This window comes from Rana temporaria, chromosome 10 (assembly GCF_905171775.1).
Source record: "Rana temporaria chromosome 10, aRanTem1.1, whole genome shotgun sequence".
Lineage (NCBI taxonomy): Eukaryota > Metazoa > Chordata > Amphibia > Anura > Ranidae > Rana > Rana temporaria.
The window spans coordinates 45340886-45357211 of NC_053498.1; the positions used below are offsets into that span (position 1 = coordinate 45340886).

Here is a 16326-nt window from a genome sequence, read left to right on the forward strand (position 1 = left end):
ACCTCCCTAGCATACCTCAGTTTTTGTGTTTTTCCTCCGGCTGGAGGGAACATCTTCGGTGGGGGGGATTCAGTACCTCTCAGGTGTTCCTGAAGGAAGGGCTTCCCTCTTACTTTTTTTTCCTCCGAAGAGACTGACGGTCCTCCCGGCCAATCCGATTGGAGCGGTGGTGCCGGGCTCCTCTTCCTCCTTCAGTGCACGGGGAAAGCCGAAAAATGCGGGGATCTAGCAGCATTCAAACGTGCTCATCGCCGACATTTTGGCGCGGCCGGAAACAGATCCCCGGGTTAGTGCAGCGTCGTTTCCGGCGCGACGCAGGGGGAAGAGGCAGGACCGAGGCTGGGGCCTACTTCCGTTTCCAGTCTGGTGCAGTGGCACTAAGGGAGTCTGGAAACGGCGTGGAAGCCACTGTTTGAGCGCTGTACACTGCAAATGGAGGACACAGAGATTACGGCGGTTGGGACAGGCACAGGTATCAGCAAGGTTCAGGTAGGAGGCAGCGGTCAATGTCTGCCTTTTCTTTTACCTCTATTGTTCCGGTCTCTCTCTTTTTTACTACCCCCCCTAGTGGCAAGGGCCTGTCTGGGCACTGGAAGTTTACTTACCTTTCCTAGTGCACCTGTGCGGGGGGATCACCTATGGAGACCAGGTCTCACTAAGAATTCCCCTGCTTTCTCCCCCTTTTTTTCTTCTCTCCAGGTCAAGAGCTCTGACCCAAAAAAGAAATGTCCTTCGTGTAGGACAAAGATGGGAGAGAATTGGAAGAAAGCATTATGCAGCACCTGCATATCTTCTTTAGTTCAGGAGGAATCGGCCTCTGTACATGAAGAGTTGATGGCCTCTGTAAAGAAAGAACTATTTGCCACGATTCAAACTTTTTGTGACTCTTTAGTTACCCCGGCGGCCTCCACTTCACAGTCCTCCCAGAGGTCGGTGAACATACCAGCGGTAGAACCTTTTTTTTTTTTTTTTTAAGATATTTTTATTAGGTTTAAGACAAACCAACAAACAGAAAAACATACACAAATAAAACCACCAGACAACCTGGTCATAAACATTAGGCAATACACTCAAACATAGAAAAATAAACTGACGACGGTGTAAAATATGAAGTAGGCACAGTGGTAAAAGGCTCAGGTATAATACCTGGATATAGCGAAAGCGGGGGTCCAGACATTAGAGATCCGTGAGGCACGGCCCATCAATGGTCAAGCAAGAGTAGTGCAATCAGTGCTGGGATAGGGTTAGTGGACTAGCCAACCAACTACCCCAAATTTTGTGGAAGGTTTTGTTCCGTTTCCAGAGTTCAAAAGTAAGTTTATACAGTGGGATAGCGTCATTAATAAGTTTTAACCAGAGGGATTTCAGAGAGGTCTGTGTGCCCTTCCAGCACAGTAAAATAGCTTTTTTAACATAGAAGAAGAGTATACGGAGCAGTTTCTTGGCATGTGATGATAGGTGTAATTCGCCAAAAATGCCTAATAGGCAGTTCTTGGGGTGGATTATGTTTGGGAGGCCTAGCGCCGATCAGATGAAAGCACCCACTTCTTCCCAGAAGTCCTGGACTACCGGGCATGTCCAGAAGCAGTGTAAGAAATCGGCCTCCCGGCCACAGCCGCGGGAACAGGCAGCTGAGGGCAGGAGACCCATCCTGTGTAACCTAGCCGGAGTGAGGTGGGTTTGATGGAAAATTTTGACCTGTATGATGCGGTCCCGGGAAGCAATAACAGAGGTTTTATACGTATCACTAGATTCTGACCAGTCCTCGTCTACCAGGGAGATGTCCAGAGATCCATTTTACCTGAGCTTTGTGAAACCTGGGGTTAAAGTCAGTCATTAGGGCTGCATAATAGGTGGAGACAAGTTTAGTGGGATCTGGCTGTCTGAGCTGTTTTTCTAGGGAGCCAAACTGGGCACGGATAGCGTGCCTGAGCTGGTAGTAATAAAATAGGTACGATCTTAGTAAATCGAAATCTAAACGTAGCTGAGAAAAAGATTTAAAGCCCTGAGCATTGTACAGGTGGCATAAATATTTAACCCCCTTGGAATACCAGCAATTGGGATCAGGAAGGGAGTATAGTTCCTGCAGATTGGGGTTGAACCACAGGGGGTTGTTGGGAGATTTCAGCCAGGTGTGCCTGGATATTTTAGTGACAATATAACAAAAAGAGGAAAGAGAAGTGGCAAGTAGGGAGGTTCCGGGGCGATCGGGGACCCGGCCTCTGTAGATAATATTATGTAGGGTTTCCAGAGAAGATGCAATGGCTCCCTCTGTGGAGGTACAGGCATTGGCCGGACCGGGCACAGCCAATCGTGGATGTGCACCAACTGGGATGCCAAATAATATAGAAAGAAGTTGGGAAATGCCAGGTCTGCCAAGTGCGCTGGCAACCGTAGTGTTTCAAGTGCTACCTTGGGGAGGCCACCCTTCCACAGGAAAGTAGTACATATTGAATCTATGCGTTTAAAAATAGATTTAGGTATTTTGCAAGGGGAATTGGCAAGGATATAGAGTAATCTCGGTAGGTAGATCATTTTGAGGACGTTGGCCCTCCCCATAAGATCCAGAGGCAGATCCATCCACTGCTTGGTCTGCTCCCGAAGGCGGACCAATAGAGGATCTAAGTTATTGGTGACATATAAAGATAAAGGGGTCTGCACCAGAACCCCAAGGTACCTAAAGGAGGATACCACTTGAAGCTTGGAATCAGGGGAGGCTCAGCCACATCTAGGAGGTGCCCCTGGAAGAAGTCCACGATAGGACGAAACGGCGTAGGGAGGAGCGGCGTGCTGACGCCACTATTGTGTGTACCTCATCGCCATCCGGAAGGAGCGAGCGATACGAGAAAGCCGGCCGGCTAGAGACATATAACGCTTACTGTTATTCTACCAAATGTGAGTGAAATTGACATTTTTTATTAAACTAGCTTTGTTTGCAATACTGTTCTATGTCGATTCTTTTTTCCTTTTGGACATTATCTGCATGGCGACTTGTTGGAGAGCGATAATGTGAACATAAGGGGAAAGCTAGATTGCAAATTAAGAAGTGAGGACCCTTTACTTGTTGGATCGATTGACTGCCATCTGGGCTGTAGAGCCACAAGCGCATTTGATTCCTTATTATAGGGATCCATCCCATCCGGTAAGCAGGATATAGATAGGTGGTGGCTTTTTATCTATCCTGCTACTTGGACACTTCTTCCTGAGATACTTTCGGCACCTTTCTTTCTGGCATTCATGACCGCACAGAATTTGGAGTTTTGTTGAATTTTCCTTGGGACTTTGTACAATACGAATTGCACTTTATTTGTGTGCACTAAGTCACTTTATTCCTTAACATTTGTACTTATATATGGTTCTATCTCTATTTTGTGACCTAATAGGATATAGACTGAATCCAAGCCATATTATTTGTGCAGCGCAGCTTAATTTTTATTTTTCTACATCTAGGAGAAAGACTAGACTTATCCCAATTCACCTGGAAGCCAGAATAGTCTCCAAAGGTATTAATCTCCACCAACAGGGCCTGAAGTGATTCATTAGTATCAGCCAGATACACCAATGTGTCATCCGCATAAAGTTAAATGCGCTCCTCTATATTAGCAATTGGAAGTCCTTTAATCGAGGGGGAGGAGCGAATGCGAACCGCAAGCAGCTCCATGGCCAGGGCAAACAAGAGGGGTGACAATGGGCATCCCTGTCGTGTGCCCCTAGTAATCGGAAAGGGGCAAGTGATAGAGGAATTGACCCGCACCTGAGCTACAGGGGAGGTGTAAAGGAGTTTTATCCATGCTACAGCATGGGCGCCAAAGCCATACATCTGTAACCCCCGAAACAGATATGGCCATTCCACACTGCCGAATGCCTTGTAAGTGTCCAAAGACACAATAGCAAGAGTGGGAGGACAGTCATGTGGATATTGCAGGTTTTGAAACAGCCTGCGGATATTCATTCTTGTGGACCTGCCGGGGATAAAGCCCCCTTGATCACTATTGACCAAGGACGTGACTACAGTGTTCAAACGGTTTGCCAATATTTTGGCCAGAATCTTAACGTCCACATTAATAAGAGAAGTTGGATGGTAAGATTCGCATTTAAGTGGGTCCTTACGGGGTTTTAATAGAAGTACAATCAAAGCCTCTCGCATCGTTGGGGGGAGGATCCCGACATCTAGAGCTTTGTTATAGGTTTGCAAAAGAAAGGGGCACAAAAGGTCTTTAAATTGTGAGTACCATTCAGTCGGGAAACCGTCTAAGCCCGGAGTCTTATGTGCAGGCATTTGTGAAATGGCTGCAGCAATTTCCTTAACCGAGATAGGTGCATCCAGCACTTCACGCCCCTCCGTTGACAAGGAGGGGAGAGATATGTCAGCCAAGTAGTCATTCAATTGGGAGTCATCGTAGTCAACCCTAGAGGTATACAGGTCTTTGTAAAAGTATAAAAAGGAGTCTAGGATATCCCCTGGGTTGTCACTGATGGGGCCTTAAGCAGTAAGGATACGTGGGATGGAAATGGGAGAGTGGTCAGGTCTAGTCAGATATTCCAAGAGACGTCCGGCTTTATTACCATGTTCAAACGATTTTTGTGTGGCATGCAACATGCGTTTTTGCGTAAGATCTAACAGGCAGAGTTCATACTCCCTACGGCTCTGTAACCATGCCTCCCTCGTGTCGGAGGCAGGGTTAGAGGCATAAGCAGACTCAGCACGTACCATAACAGTCTCAAGTTCCTCTGTAAGCATCCGGTTATTTTTGCGCAAGACCCCTGTGATGGACGTGAAAGTGCCCCTCAGAGTTGTCTTAAATGCGTCCCATTCAGTGGAAGGGTCTTCTTTTCCCAGATTATCCCTCCAATAGTTTGTGATGCCTGTCCTGCATTCTCCCTGCATTACCTCGTCCTCCAACCAGTATGAGTTCAGGCGCCAAATAGCAGGTCCCGAACCTGGGAGGAGGGGGAGGTCCACAAAGAGGGGCATGATCAGAAACCCCTCTAGGCAGATATGAAACGGCAGAGACAACAGGGAGGGTCTCAGCCGGAGCAAACGCCATATCTAGTCTGGACATGGTGTGGAAAGAATCCGAGTGGCAGGGAAAGTGGCGTACATCCAGATTTTTTCATCGCCACACCTCTGTAAGGCCATGAACCTGTGCCCAGTCTAGAAAAGAGGGAAAGGGTCTACCTCGACCACCCAGGAGGTCCATAGTTGGATCTAATATAGCATTAAAGTCCCCCACATAAAATAAGGGGCCAGGGGGTCTAGTCAGCAGCTGAAGTGACAGTCTAGAGAGTACCTCCACCGAAACCGGGGGTGGGGGGGCACATAAATGTTCACCAGGGTAAAGGTCACAGTAGAAATTTGCAAAGTAAGAACAATAAACCGCCCGTCGGGGTCAGTTTTAACTTGTACCGTCTCAGCCGGGAATGATTTGGCTAGAAGAATGGAGCGGTAGAACCTTTAGCTGAAGAATCTGTCACCAGGGAAGGACAGTCCCAGATGCCTCTTAGTGAGGAGCAGCTTCTCCTTCCAGTTTTCAAATTATCCCTAGAGGAGGTAGATAGCTTACTTAGGGCCATTCATGTCACGTTAGGCCTAAGTGAGTTGAGTTTAAGTTAAGGAGTTGAGTTTACATTACCGCATGTATGCGGGTCTATATGAGCCCAAGGGTCGCACATTTCCGGTCCATCCGGTCATTTCTGACGCTATAACTAGAGAATGGCAGGATCCAGAGAAAACATTTTTTTTCTCAAAAGCCCACAAAAGACGTTTCCCTTTTGAAGAAGATCCCTCTGCAGTGTGGAATAAAGTCCCTAAACTGGATGCGGCCCTCTCTCAGGTCTCCAGGTCCACTGATCTGTCTTTTGAAGACATGGTGGTCCTAAAAGACCCGATGGACAAACGCATGGATCTCTTATTAAAAAGATCTTGGCAATCTATTATGAATAATTTAAAACCCGCTATGGCCACAACGTGTGTAGCTAAAACCTTAGAATTTTGGACTAACTAGCTGAAAGCCCATATAGTGGCGGACTCGCCTAAACAGGAAATTTTTGATTATTTTTCCACTCTATCCTCTGCAGTTGCTTACATAGCAGATGCTTCAGCTGAAGCAATCAAGATGTCGGCAAGGTCTGCAGCCTTGACTAACACTGCAAGAAGAGCATTGTGGTTAAAGACCTGGCCAGGTAATGCAGCTTCAAAAAACAAGCTTTGCGGGATTCCTTTTTCAGGGGACCTTCTTTTTGGGCCTGATCTAGAGAATATCCTAGACCGGGACAGCTGATAGGAAAATATCCTTCCCAGTAAAGAAGAAGAAACAACCCCCAAGATGTTTTTTTTTCTACCTCAAAAGGCTCAAGAAAAAGACAACAAACCCCAAGGAGGTAGAAGGAATTGGGCCGCACAGAAGGCCAAAGGGAAAGGTGTAATGCTTTTCCATCCTCCTATGCAAGCCGAGAAATCCCAATGACTCAGTGGTCAGTGGTAACGTCCAATCAGTACATCCTGACCACCCTTGCCCAGGGTTATGTCATAGAATTCTCGGAGACACCTCCAAGCAGGTTTTTGATAACAAAATACTCAGAAAAATCCCTGGCCATGAAGTCCTCTTCAAAAGAGCTGATGCAACAGGGGGTGGTGGTACAAGTACCTCCAGAGGAACAGCAACTGGGGTTCTATTCACACATTTTCCTGATAAAGAAACCTACAGGAAAATTCAGAATGATCCTAAACTTGAAGCCTCTAAACAAATCTGTCAAATACAGAAAGTCCAAGATGGATTCAATCTTTTCGGTAAAGAATCTATTTACGCCAGACTGTTATATGGCGTCAATAGATTTGAGGGACGCATATCTGCATATCCCAATCTCCCCTCAGTCACAGAGGTACCTCAGACAACCTATCCAGGGCGCAGAACCACCTGGAATCTCTGGGCTGGATTTTGAATTTACAAAAATCATCCCTAGTTCCATCTCATGAGATTTGTTTCTTGGGTTACCAAGTCGATTCGGTGAGCCAAAAAATGTTTTTCCACAGGAGAAAAAGAACAAAGTTCAGGACGCTGTGTTGCGGCTACAGTCCAACCAGCCTATTACAATAAGGCAAGTAATGTCGGCATTTGGAGTCCTGACTTCAACGATGCCGTCCATTCAATGGGCAAGACTACTGTACATTTCAGGTGCCTACAAGCCTTTCTCCTGAGGTCGTGGGATCACAATCTCAGATCCCTGAACACTCAGATAAAAATTCCATCACCAGTGAAGAGGTCACTTTATTGGTGGAGAAATCACAAGTTCCTTTCAAGAGGTCTGGAGTGGTCCTTTCCAGTAGAAAAGAGACTGACTACAGAAGCCAGTGCGTGGGGATGGGGAGCCCACTTAGAATTTTTTTTCTTCCAAGGGTCTTGGATGAAAGTAGAGTCAAGACGTTCCTCAAACTGGAGGGAGCTAAAGGCGATTGCATTAGCTCTAGTAAAGTTTGCCCCGGATCTTCCCCCCGTTCCAGTTAATCCCTTTAGTACTATGGAAAATCCAGAGGGAGAAGGTACCGGTCATCTTGATCACCCCGTACTGGCCCAAGAGAGCTTGGTTCTCGACGGACCTGGGAATGGCGACCAAGCCATATTGGCATCTACCTCTCAGGCAGGATCTGTTAATACAGGGTCCTGTGACTCATCCAGATGTGTCCAGTCTCTCCCTTGCAGCCTGGTATCTGAAAGGCAACTTTTAAAGAAAAGGGGTTTTTCAGACCGATTAGTTTCTACACTATTAGAAAGTAGGAAGAAAGTAACGAGGGCTATATACACAAAAGTATGGAAGGTGTATACTTCTTGATGTAACTTGTCTGGTCAAGACCGAAACCATCTTAGGTCCATTTTTGCAAGACTGAGCAGATAAGGGTCTGGCAATCAGTACTTTGAACGTACAAGTATCTGCCTTGTCAGTGTTTCTGGAAAGATCCGTGGCCTCAGAACCGCTAGTGGCTAGGTTCTTCAAAGCCCTTACTAGGTCTAGACCGGTTCAGATTAAAGGTTTCTTGAAATGGAATCTCTCGGTAGTTCTACAATCCCTGGCAGGATGCCGCGTACACACGGTCGTGTTTCAGCATGAAAAAAAATGAAATTTTTCAGCATGTCCAAAAAACGACGTTTTTACAACTTCATCATTAAAAACTACGTTGCCCACACACCATCGTTTTTGAAAAATGATGAACAAAGCGCAGTGACGTACAACACGTATGATGGCACTCTGAAGGAGAAGTTCTATTCGCCTTTGGGCTGCTTTTAGCTGATTCTGTGTTAGTAAAAGACGATTCGCGCTTTTTTGTCTGTTACAGCGTAATGAATGTGCTTACTCCATTGTTGATCATTTTTTACAACCCGAAAAACTAAATTTTTTTCAGAAGCCGAAAAACTATGTGAAGCCCACACACGATGATTTTAAATGACGTTTTTAAAAATGTAATTTTTTTTATGTTGAAAAATTACCGTGTGTACGCGGCATTGGAGATCTTACTTTAAAAACGTTGTTCCTGGTTGCTATTACGTCAGCGCGCAGGATCAGTGAATTACATGCCCTGTCAATAAGGGAACCTTATTTATCTTTATTTTCAGATAGAATTGTTCTGAGAACAGATCCAAAAATTTTGCCTAAGGTAGCGTCGACAAGGAATCGCTCCCAGGATATTGTGCTTCCTACCTTCTGTGCGAATCCCTCAGGGGAGAAATAAACATTTTTTCATATGTTAGATGTAAGGCTCCGTACACACGACCGAACATGTCTGCTGAAACTGGTCCGCGGACCAGTTTCAGCAGACATGTTCGGTCGCGTGTAGGCCCGAGCGGACAGGATTCCAGCGTACATTTGCCCGCCGGGCCTTTTTCCAGCGGGCAAATATTTCTGAACATGTTTTAAAACATGCCCGCTGGAATCCTGCTCGTCGTCTGTACAGACCTACCGTACATGTCCGAGCGGCCGCCATCCCTCGCATGCGTCGAATGACTTTGACGCATGCGTGGAAGCATTGAACTGGCAGGGCCGCGCACGTCGCCGCATCATCGTCGCGGCGACGGCGCGGCCTTGTCGCCGCGTATCGAGTACGCGCGGATTTCTGTATGATGGTATGTACAGCCATCATACAGAAATCCCCGGGCAGACATGTACGCTGAAAACGGTCCAGCGGACCGTTTTGATCGTACATGTTTGCCTGTCTGTACAAGGCCTAAGAAGGGCTTTGTTATGCTACTTGGAAATGACAAAGAACTTCAGACGCACAAATTCATTATTTGTTCTTTTTGGAGGCAACAAGAAAGGTTGCCAAGCTTAAAAAGTTACCTTGGCCATATGGTTAAAGTTATCTATTCGGGAGGCCTACTCTCATGCAGACATCGTGCCACCAGTAGGAATCTGTTCTTATTTAACTAGAGCACTTGCGACCACATGGGCAGAGGGAGCTGGTGCCACCCCTGAGCAGATTTGCAAAGCAGCAATGTGGTCAAGCTACTATACGTTTGTGCAGCATTACAGATTGGACCTCACATCTGCCGGTGACCAGGCATTCGGCAGAAAGGTCCTACAGGCTGTTGTCCCGCCCTAAGGTGGTAAGTCTCTGTTATCCTCTCAAGGTGCTGTCCTGAAAGACGCCTTGGGAAAATTCAAGTTAGACTTACCGGTAACTTGTTTTCCAGAAGTCTTTCAGGACAGCAACGACCCGCCCTAGTGTTTTAATATGCTATGCTGTGACTAACGTATGTGTTTATGTGTTCCAGCCGGGGCCGGAGGTTTCTTTGAGACAACTGAGGTATGCTAGGGAGGTACCTCCCTTTAAAGATCTGGAGGAAGAAGGTGTTTCCTGTGATTGAGGGTGGAGTCACTATCTCTCAAGGTGCTGTCCTGAAAGACTTCTGGAAACAAGTTACCGGTAAGTCTAACTTAAATTTTTTCATGCAGCCTGTTGGCTGAACGAAAAAAAGAGATTGATCGGTGGGTATGCCCACCATTAGATTACCTCCCCTCAATGCACCCACTTCTAATGATGGGCATACATGCACCATTTATATTTGCCGAAGCATGGGGGTATCCTCCAGCAAAAAAGTTATACCGCATACACACGGTCGGACTTTTTCACGGCAAGCCTCCGTCGGAATGTTGACTGTATGTACGTGGCATTAGGATAAAAAATGCTCCTCCGCCCCTAATGCCCCCATGCTTCGGGATATATGCTCTTTTTTTAACCGTGGTGGTGAAATCACCTCCTACAGCACTGGAGTCACGGCTTTATGTATCGTGGGAGCAAACGCTGTTGCTGTCAAGATAAATCCGCGGAACAGCTGAATGGCGTACCTGAAAACAGTAAAGTAAATTACATACCTGAAAAGCAAGCATGATAAAACATAACAATAAAACATTGCAGAATAGAATACAGTAAAAAAGAGCAGAACAATAGAGAGAGAATAGAGAGCGAGAGAACAATAAAACGACAACATTTTTTTTGGTGTTTTTTTATTTTTTACTTTTTTTTTTAACGCTTTTTTTTGTAACTGTTCAACTTTTCGGTTCCAGGTTTGGGTCTCTCAAAATGCGATGGCATCTTGGGAGACCCTGTGTAAGTGTGTTCTAGCCTGTGAAATTCTGTACCCTACGCTAAAACTTTACTAGTGTGTGGTAGCGTTCAAAACATTTCCCAATGCAAAGACCAGGATTGTCAGGACAGAGTGGACAATAATAACGGGTGTCACGCCTATATCCGCACTTTCTACATGACATTTTCTTTGGCGGGCTTGTTTGGTAGGGGTACTCTCGAGGACAAAAGGGAAATGCCTCTCATGCAGTCGGCTTACTGCATTTGGTTGGGAATGGTGAGGTGCAGAACCGCCTGGATACAGGAGTTCTATGATGATCTCATCCTGGAATTGAAGGAAGGATCCAGTCCGTCCTGAAGCTCTGTATATCACATGAGTGTTCAGCAAAGCCAATTGAAATAAGTATAGAGACACTTTATTGTACCAGCGTCTCGCCTTATGGGCAATATGATACGGCGCCAACAACTGGTCGTTGAGGTCCACCCCTCCTATAGTTTGGTTATATTTGTGGACACAGAGGGGTTTCTCCACAACACCAGCCGCCGTACGAATTTGGACTGTCATGTCTGAGTGAAGGGAGGTAAGAACGAAAACATTCTTATTGTCCCTCCACTTCACAGTGAGCAAATTATTACACCTTGAGCAGGCTGCGCTCTCCCCCAGCCTAAGACTGGAAGGGAATCTACAAGCCTTTGGGGTAAGCCCCGGCGATTAGGTCGCACCATGCCACATGCTCCAATCTGATGATCAAACAAGTGACTAAAAAGTAGCACGCTCCTGTAATAATTGTCCACATACAAATGTTACTCCTTTCCGAATAAGGGTGACGCCAAATACCACACTATCTTGCCAGCGCTCCCTATGTAATCTGGGCAGTCCTCCTGCTCCACCTGACTATCTTTTCCCTCATAAACCAGAAAGCTCCATGTATAGCCTGTTGCCCTGTCACAGAGCTTATAGAGCTTGACCCCGTATCTGGTACGCTTGCTGGGAAGGTACTGCTTGAAAGACAAGCGGACAGAAAATTTAATTAGGGACTCATCAACATAGACAACTTGATAGAAAGTACAAGGCTGCAAAATGTTCGTTGAAGTGGTTTATGAGGGGCCGAATTCTGTAGAACCGGTCGTATTCAGGATCTCCACGTGGACGACAAAGTTCATTGTCGTTGACGTGCACGAACCGCAAGATCGCCTTGTATCGTTTCCTGGCCATGGAAGCAGAGAACACGGGTCGTGTGGACCAATACGTCCAACTTCGGAAATTGATGTATGCCCATGTTGAGGCAAAGGCCCAGAAAGGTCTTAAATTCGGAAACCGTAAGTGGTTTCCATTCTCTGGCAAGGACAGCGGGCGATGAAATTACCAGCATCTAAATTACTCTGGTCCACAATAGATCTATAGAGATCTTCTGTGAAAAACAGCGAATAAAAATCAAGTGGCGTAAAATCAGCTGTTTCCACCTGAATACTGGGTTGGCCAGTGAATGGGGGAAGTACGGGTTCTACAGAAGTGGTGGGCACCCAATCAGGATTGGCGAATTCTGCAGGAAGGGCACAACGGGCCTGTCTGTCTTCTTCTTGGTGGCAGTGGGACACTACTTGTGCTTGCCACCTCGCCAGCTTAAACTGCACTCGCCACGTCACCAGGTGATACTGCAGTGCTGGATGAACGACCGGGGTGTACTGGGCCACTGGTGCTTGCCAGTTCGCCAGAAGGAATAGTGACGCTAGCACTGGCCCTCTGCTCCATACGAGGGTCCTACGGTTCTTGCACCTCAACTGCAGAATGGGGTCGGGTACACCTGCCCTTAGCAGGGACCTCTTCTTTGTCGTCAGAGATATCTGACATGGAGCCGCTGTCTTCTACGGGGATGTATTCTGAGCCAGAATCTGACAGATGCGTGACCTCCTCTTCACTATCTGTCAGGCTCAGAAACTTGTAGGCCTCTTAACTAGTGTACATTTGCTTTGCCATTTTGGGCTCTAAATTTAGTGGTACACTAGTAAGGATTCACAGGTAAAAGAGCACCTGACCTGTCAGCAAATGTAGAAAACACTACCCAAAAAAACTGTTAGCGATCGCAGGGATTAGGCCTGTCTCTGCGAACGCTGCAGTTATGTGTGTTGTGTTTTGTAAGTGACAGTGATCGATACTGCACTTGGGTGGGCTGTGCAGAGGGGCAAAACGCAGGTGCTAGCGGGTATCTGGGCTGATCCCGCTAACAATGCGTTTTTGGGAACTCTAAACTGCTGGGTACGGTAGTATAGATCTGATCAGATATTATACCACTAAGGGAGGTGTATGCTTTGCGCATGGGTGTAAGCGTTACTGGCACTAACCTGACGCTGCCTGGGACGATGCTAGTTATAGCGAAACTAGTCGGGACTCTACTGCTGCCATGCACTTTTCCACATTGATGTCCTTTTTATCAACTTAATTGTAAGTGTTTTTATCCGGCATTAAAATTTCCCCGTTTTTACGGTATTACGCTATGTGCCTTTTATTTTCCTCCACATACTTTGGGCAAATTTTTCAACTCCCATGAGTCATCTCCCAGCTGGGGTTATTCCTTCCACCTGTTACTAAGCGAAGATTCCATCGTTACCTGCTGGTCGCTCTGTTTGGTGTGTCCTGGCATATCTCTCCATCTCATATACAAAGCTTTACTGATCCTTTGGGCATAAGCTCACTTGGATCCATCGCATCTGGTAAGCCTTCCCTCCTGGTGGTGGGCGTTATCACTAACATTCCAGATTAATTAGAATCACCGTGGGTGTCTCATCACTGTCGTTTGATTGACCATCTTGATTTCTGATTTCACATTCACATCATGGACTTTTAATTTTAAAAACATTTAGACTTAGGTTCAAGGTGTCTCATCACACTATTTATTTATATGAATTATACACTTATCATGGACTCACGTTTTTTTGTTTATTTATATGTGTGTTCAACATAAGACATTACTGTCTTTTCATTAGTCATCGCTTAGCGCTGCATTTTTTGGATTTTTTGTTTGTATTTCTTTCCTATTTTCACCGGATTGTATGTAGCTGCTTTTTTACCCTGATAGTGCAGATTTACTTTTTTATTTGTGACGACGCAGACCCTGGCTGATGCTAAAATTTTATTGATATCACCCGCCAGGCGATCAGGGGTTAAACCTTTATTGGGTTATATACGGCGGGTGCCCTGATGCTATAACAAGCAAACTAACCAACCAGCATCACCCATAACACTTATACGGTGATCACTGGTGAAAGGGTTAATTAGGGGGCAATCAGGGGGTTAAAACCTTTATTGGGTAATATATGGGGGAACCTGACACTATATAAAAACCTGACGGGGAACCTAAATAACTAAATAATTAACTGGATAACCAGTGTCACCAGTGGCGGTGAACCTAAAAAAATAACTGGCTACCTAGCGGCACAAGCGACACGAATACAGCGATCAGAAAAACTATCGCTTAGTGACACTGGCGATAGAGGGTGAAAGGGTTAACTGGGGGCGATCAAGGGGTTAAACCTTTATTGGGGGGGTAGGGTGCTACCCTGGACCTAAAGGGGCCTAAGGCTAACTGCCCTAACACTTTTTACAGTCACAAATGACACTAAATGCAGTGATCAGTAAATAAATGATCACTGCAATCAGTGACACTGTGACTGGGGGTGCAGGGGGTGAATTGTGTGCCTATGTGTGCTGGTGTCAGTGTAGTGCTTGTGCAACTTACTGTGGATGTCTTCTCTTCTCGAGCTCCGGTCAAAAAGACTGCCTCGTGGAGCATGACATCACTTCCTCCTGCCTGTGTTTACAGTTCACAGGCAGGGGAAGCATTTCATTCGCCAGGAGCGATCGTGAGGGGGTGGCCAGAAACCAATGGCCGCCCCCTCATCCCGGATCGCTCCTGAAGCTAAACGGACCGCCGCTGGCACCGGGGGGGGTCCGATCGGACCCCTGACCCGCAGGAAGACAGGGATGTATATATACATCCATATGCCCACCCGTGCCAGTCTGTCAACGTATATAGTCGTGCAGCGGTCCTTAAGTGGTTAATGAACATATTTTATAAGACAATCCCAGTACAGTCGACTCCCTCAAAGTCACGGTTCAGAGTTTGCGGCCTCAGTTCATAGATTTTTTTTTAAGCCTAGCATTCCCGCATCATAACAGTTTACCGCATGTGGCTAGAGTGTTTCACTGAGTGTTCTATGTTTTGCTCTACTTAAAGCCCTAAGATATGCCGCCCAAACGCACCCTGCCTGAAGAAGTGGTGCCACCCAAGGCATTTTATAGGCATTTTTTCTACCACATCCAAAATTCACAGATCTTCACAATTCACGGGTGCACAAAGAACGTAACCCCTGCAAATGTCGGGGGTCAACTGTATACAGCACTGTACATATACAGTATGTGAAATGTATTAGCAAGCTAAATATTTTTATTACTGTTTAGCTACTCTTGAGATATTGCCAACATTTCTGTACAATTTAGCATTAGTCAAGGAACCTAGTCTCCCAACCTGCTGATTGGACAATTAAGGAAGAGCATCACAGAAATAAGGTCATTACCATGTTCTTCTCTTCTGTAAAGAGTATTGCATTAATTTTAGGGTTCTGTACTCAGCAGTAGGGTATTGACTAACTAGAGCATTGACAGTTATAAAAAAATGCATTGTTTTTAACTAAAATAATCTGTATGATTTCAACTGTTTGTCTTTTTGTATTTGTGTAGGAGCAAATATGTGACACCATCTCTAAATGAAGGTTTCAGTGAAATTCTGAAAATTTATTTTGTACCAAGCTTCAAGAATCCAGAACTAAAATCTTTGTATCTGCAGTTCTCAGAAGGCTAAATGGAGTCACAATTTTGACACCCAGGTCCAAGGAAGGTCTGCAGAAAAAACCCTAATATATTAATGAAATATAAAAAAAATGATGTGAGTCCATGTAGGGCAGGCTAAGTAAAGCCACCTCTGATTGTGTGGATTTGGTTCCAATACTTTTTTGTGCTTTTGATTCAAAACTTTTTTTTGATCAAGTAAGTCTGTTTACTATGCAAGATACGTTCTCTTCTAGAATTTACACAATTGAAATAAAAGAGGTAATATTAAATTACGGATTCTATAATTAAGAAATACTGTATGCCTCGTTGATGAATAATAATAAAGTTTCCTTTAACTTTTTTCCACTTTTAACACATTGTTATTAAAGGGTTTTAAAAAACATCTATTGTCCTAGTAGATTATGTGGTTGTACAGGTAACAATAAAATAAAGGCCATGACCATGTACATGAAAGTAGGGAGTGGGAGGCATGGGGAAGGGGGAGAACATTAGGGCACTACACATGTATGACAGTCCATAGATGAGTCAGTTTTTTAACCACTTCAGCCCCGGAGGATTTGGTTGCCAAATGATCGGGCCACTTTTTGCAATTCGGCACTGTGTCGCTTTAACTGACAATTGCGTGGTCGTGCGATGTGGCTCCCAAACAAAATTTACATCCCTTTTACCCCACAAATATAGCTTTCTTTTGGTGGTATTTGATCACCTCTGCGTTTTATCTCTTGCGCTATAAACAAAAATAGATCGACATTTTTTTTTAAAAAAAGCAATATTTTTTACGTTTTGCTATAATAAATATGCCCCAAAAATATATTTAAAACAATTCCTCAGTTTTGGCCAATGCGTATTATTTTACATATTTTTGGTAAAAAAAAAAAAATCGCAATAATCGTTTGGTTTG

At 45.3% G+C, this 16326-nt stretch overlaps 1 protein-coding gene and 1 long non-coding RNA gene across 4 annotated transcripts in view; both read left to right on the plus strand.

Annotated features, from left to right (window-relative positions):
* Positions 1 to 15807, plus strand: part of LOC120916549 (polynucleotide kinase 3'-phosphatase) — a 777425-nt gene extending 761618 nt beyond the window's left edge. For all 3 annotated transcript variants that reach the window (XM_040327595.1, XM_040327596.1, XM_040327594.1), the window contains one exon: positions 15315 to 15807. In XM_040327595.1, the coding sequence (XP_040183529.1) occupies positions 15315 to 15435 (121 nt within the window). In that variant the 3' untranslated portion in view covers positions 15436 to 15807. The remainder of the gene's footprint in view (positions 1 to 15314) is intronic.
* Positions 1842 to 8102, plus strand: LOC120916552. The gene is made up of 3 exons (XR_005744004.1): positions 1842 to 2735; positions 3045 to 3046; positions 3454 to 8102. It is a non-coding gene; the product is annotated as an uncharacterized LOC120916552 (long non-coding RNA).
* Positions 15808 to 16326: the final 519 nt, after the last annotated feature.